General features: G+C 67.0%; 1 protein-coding gene across 1 annotated transcript in view; it reads right to left on the bottom strand.

Annotated features, from left to right (window-relative positions):
• Positions 1–336: 336 nt before the first annotated feature.
• Positions 337–3,240, bottom strand: part of MAG (myelin associated glycoprotein) — a 13,775-nt gene continuing 10,871 nt past the window's right edge. The window contains exons 7-10 of the mRNA XM_004690259.2: positions 2,867–3,154; positions 2,459–2,555; positions 1,698–1,797; positions 337–844 (exon numbers count right to left, since the gene is read on the bottom strand). Coding sequence (XP_004690316.1) covers positions 680–844; positions 1,698–1,797; positions 2,459–2,555; positions 2,867–3,154 — 650 coding nt within the window. The 3' untranslated portion in view covers positions 337–679. The remainder of the gene's footprint in view (positions 845–1,697; positions 1,798–2,458; positions 2,556–2,866; positions 3,155–3,240) is intronic.

Genomic DNA, 3,240 nt, shown 5'->3' with positions numbered 1-3,240 from the left:
GCAACAAGGACGAGTGGGGACTGTGGCAAAGGGAGCCTCTGCCGACTCAGAAGGGGCAGCCGCCATGTCTTTCCCTGACACGTGGCACTTGCGAATGCCAGCCCCGTGAGGCCTGCTGCTCTGACTGGCAAAGGGGATGGCAGGAAGGAGGGCTGTTGCATGAAATCACCCACAAGTCAAACATCGCAGGCCCCGGACCATCCCCAAGCCTCAACTGCCAACTTGGCAGGGGAGCGACTTCGTGCCCGTTGGCCTGGCCCCGCAGGACCCAGCAGAGGGCGAAGAGAGGGTGGCGGGCACCCCAAGGATGGATCAGACATCATCAGAAGCTAGACGGGCTTTTGATTTGGGGCATTTATTTCATGTCCTTTCCCGACAGGCCCTGGGCCAGGTGTGGGGGCAGGGAAACAGGCACGGGTAGCAATAAATAACACGGACAGACAGAGCTCCCCTCCAGACAGATGAGGTTAAAGGAGGTTAGAGGGGAGCCACGAGGTGGGAGTGGGGAGTGGCAGATGGGGGCGGCGAGGAAGGAGGGGAGGTCAGGCCCCCAGGACCTTGCGGGTCCCTGCCCCGTCCCTTTCCTGCCCCGGACCCCTCTACTTTGGGAAGGAAGGGAGCCCGCAGCCAGTGGGGGCCAGCGAGGGTCCTGGGGGCGCCACACAGGTGCCGCACCCCCTCACTTGACGCGGATTTCGGCGTACTCGGCCAGCTCCTCCGTCAGGGTGTAGCTGTCCTTGGTGGGCCGCTTGCCCAGGTCCGAGTGAGAATAGCTCAGGTCCAGCTCTGGGGGCTCCCCCCGCAAGCCAAGCAGCCTCCTCTCAGATCCCAGGCGCCTCTCGCTCTAAGAAGGGAACCAAGCCTTTAGCAGAGTCCGGTCCACCTTCTCCGCCTGCACGGGCTGGGGTGGCTTGCACCCCCACAGCTCCAGAGTTGCACCCCAAAGGTCTGTCAGCCCTGCCGGTCCCGCAGGCTGTGGCCGCTCTCGGGCCTTTGCCCAGGCCTTAGCAACGAGGGGCTGGTGGCATAGGGGTCGCCTACAAGTTGGTTTCTGGGGAGTCTTCTTCGGCATGGGAATTGGGGGAGGTCACCTGCTTAACCTTCCCTGACCGAAGCCACTGGCCAGGACCCCACCATTCTGCGAACGCTGGCTCAGTGGGTCTTCCCCTGGGTTTGGACCTGCTGTGCTTCCCTGGTCAAGCTGGGGGCCCTGCAGGGAACTACGGCTTCCCCGCCCCCCAGCCCCACAGAGGCCTCTGACACACACACAGGATAGTGGCCACAGACAGACAGAGGGACAGCGATGGGACAGGGAGACAAGGCCAGCAGGGCCGGACTTAACTGGGGTCCATGCAGGACACCTGGCAGGGACACACATGCAGGCCGAACCCCAGGCCCACCGGGCCCAGGGCTGGGCACACTGAGGCCCCCGGAACCTACCTCCTGGGGCGCTCACTCCAGGGTAGAGACCTCTCTGGACTATTGGAGAAGGAAATGCAGTCATAGACCCAGGCAGGGAGCAGGAGGCTTTCCCATGGGCCCAGCTCCCCGACTCCCCGGAGCCCCTCCGTGGCCTCAGGTCCGGGCCAGCCCGCCGGCCTCCCTCTGCCCCTGACCTCCCGGCCCCTCCCTGGCCCTCGGCATCCCTGCATCCGGGTTCTCCTGCTCTCCTGGAGCCACCGGGCTCTGGCCCTCACCTCATACTTATCCGGCGCCCCAGAGATGCGGAAGTCGCTGCTGAACAGGACGGGGGGATTGTCCCCCGCCGAGAAGCTGGGGCTCTCTGTCACGTTCTTTCTGCAGGGCAGGACAGGTCAGCCCCGGCAGGACTCGCGCCCCTCCTTCGCCCTCCCTGCAGCCCCATCCACAGGAGGAATGTGGCCCGAGGGACCCCAGACGCGCTCCCACCCATCTAAGATGGCGCCTCCGGCCCCACCCCGCCAGCCCTGCCGTGTGGCCCAGGGCGGGCCGGCGGCCCTGGTCTCTGCCGCCTTGCAGGACCCCGGCCTGGCTTCTCTGGGCTCCCCTCGGTGCTGGCTCTGTCTGCCTGGAGGTGGAGCAGGGAGCTTAAGTCATTTTCAGGACTGCCTTGAGGAAGAGAAATATCGGCAGCAGGTGGCGGCAGGTGGGTGGGGCTGGGAGCATTTTTGCTGTGACCATGGGGCTTCTGGAAGCAACTGGTGCCGGGCAAGCCAGGGGAGCCGGGCTTTCCCTCATCACCCCCGAGAGTGTGCGGGGGAGCGCCTGCGGGGCAAGAGGCCAAAGCACAGAGGGTGGGCAGCGGTAACGAGGGTGGACAGCGCCAGCCAGGCCCTGGGTCCCGCCGGCACCGCTCCTGGCTGGCAGCGGCCCTCTGTCCCGTCCAGCAGAGTCTGCCCACCCTCGGCCGCCCTGCACCCGCCATCCGCCCCCGCCCTGGAGTCCGCGCACGCCCAGATCAGCCTGGCGGGCCACTCACTTTCTGCGTGTCTGGGTGATGTAGCAGACGATGGCGATCAGGATGGCGAAGGCGACCACGGCACCCACGGGCCCGATCTTAGCCCACATCAGGCGGTCTGGGGACAGGGGAGAGAAGACCCAGGCGCCCTCAGCGCTGCCGGTGGAGGGGGGACCAGGCTCTTAGCAAGCAGCCGGGGCAGAGATGACAGCGGGGTGTTTACACAGCTGGCACATCCTGGCACTGACTGACCCCACAGGCCAGGAGGCGCCAGTAAGGTGCAAGGGACGCCGGGCAGCTGGTGTCGCCCACGGGGACAGCCACTGGCCCTTGCTCGGTGGCTGGTGGCCCACCTTGAGGAGGGCAGCTGGAACCCAAGGGGCGCCCTCTCCCTCCCCGGGACCCCCGGCCCCAGGTCACCCCACTCACGGGCTCCCTGGAAGGGCAGCTCCAGGCTCTGGGTGCCGTAGAGGTTTCGGGAGGTGCAGATGACCCGGGGCGGGGCCTGGGCCTGGCCCCGCAGCGTGAGGATGCTGGTGAGCAGGAGGCCGCTCCGCTCCGAGTACACGAACTCCCGCTCCGTCTCGTTCACGGTCACGTTGCGGGAGGGCAGCTCAAAGGCCACGGAGGGCTCGGGGTTAGCCCGCACCACGCACAGGCACTGCACCGTGTCTCGGGCCGCCGCGCAGTGGGACTCCAGGAGGATCACAGGGGCGACTGTGGGGGCAAGACCCAGGGCTCAGGGGGCGCGGGCTCAGGCAGTGGCCGCGCCTCGGAGGAGCTGCGTGTCCCCGGGACCCGCT

This window comes from Condylura cristata, unplaced genomic scaffold, assembly GCF_000260355.1.
Source record: "Condylura cristata isolate star-nosed mole 26May11 unplaced genomic scaffold, ConCri1.0 scaffold00028, whole genome shotgun sequence".
Lineage (NCBI taxonomy): Eukaryota > Metazoa > Chordata > Mammalia > Eulipotyphla > Talpidae > Condylura > Condylura cristata.
The sequence above is the reverse complement of the archived record's forward strand: the minus strand, read 5'-3'. Positions and strand labels throughout refer to the sequence as shown.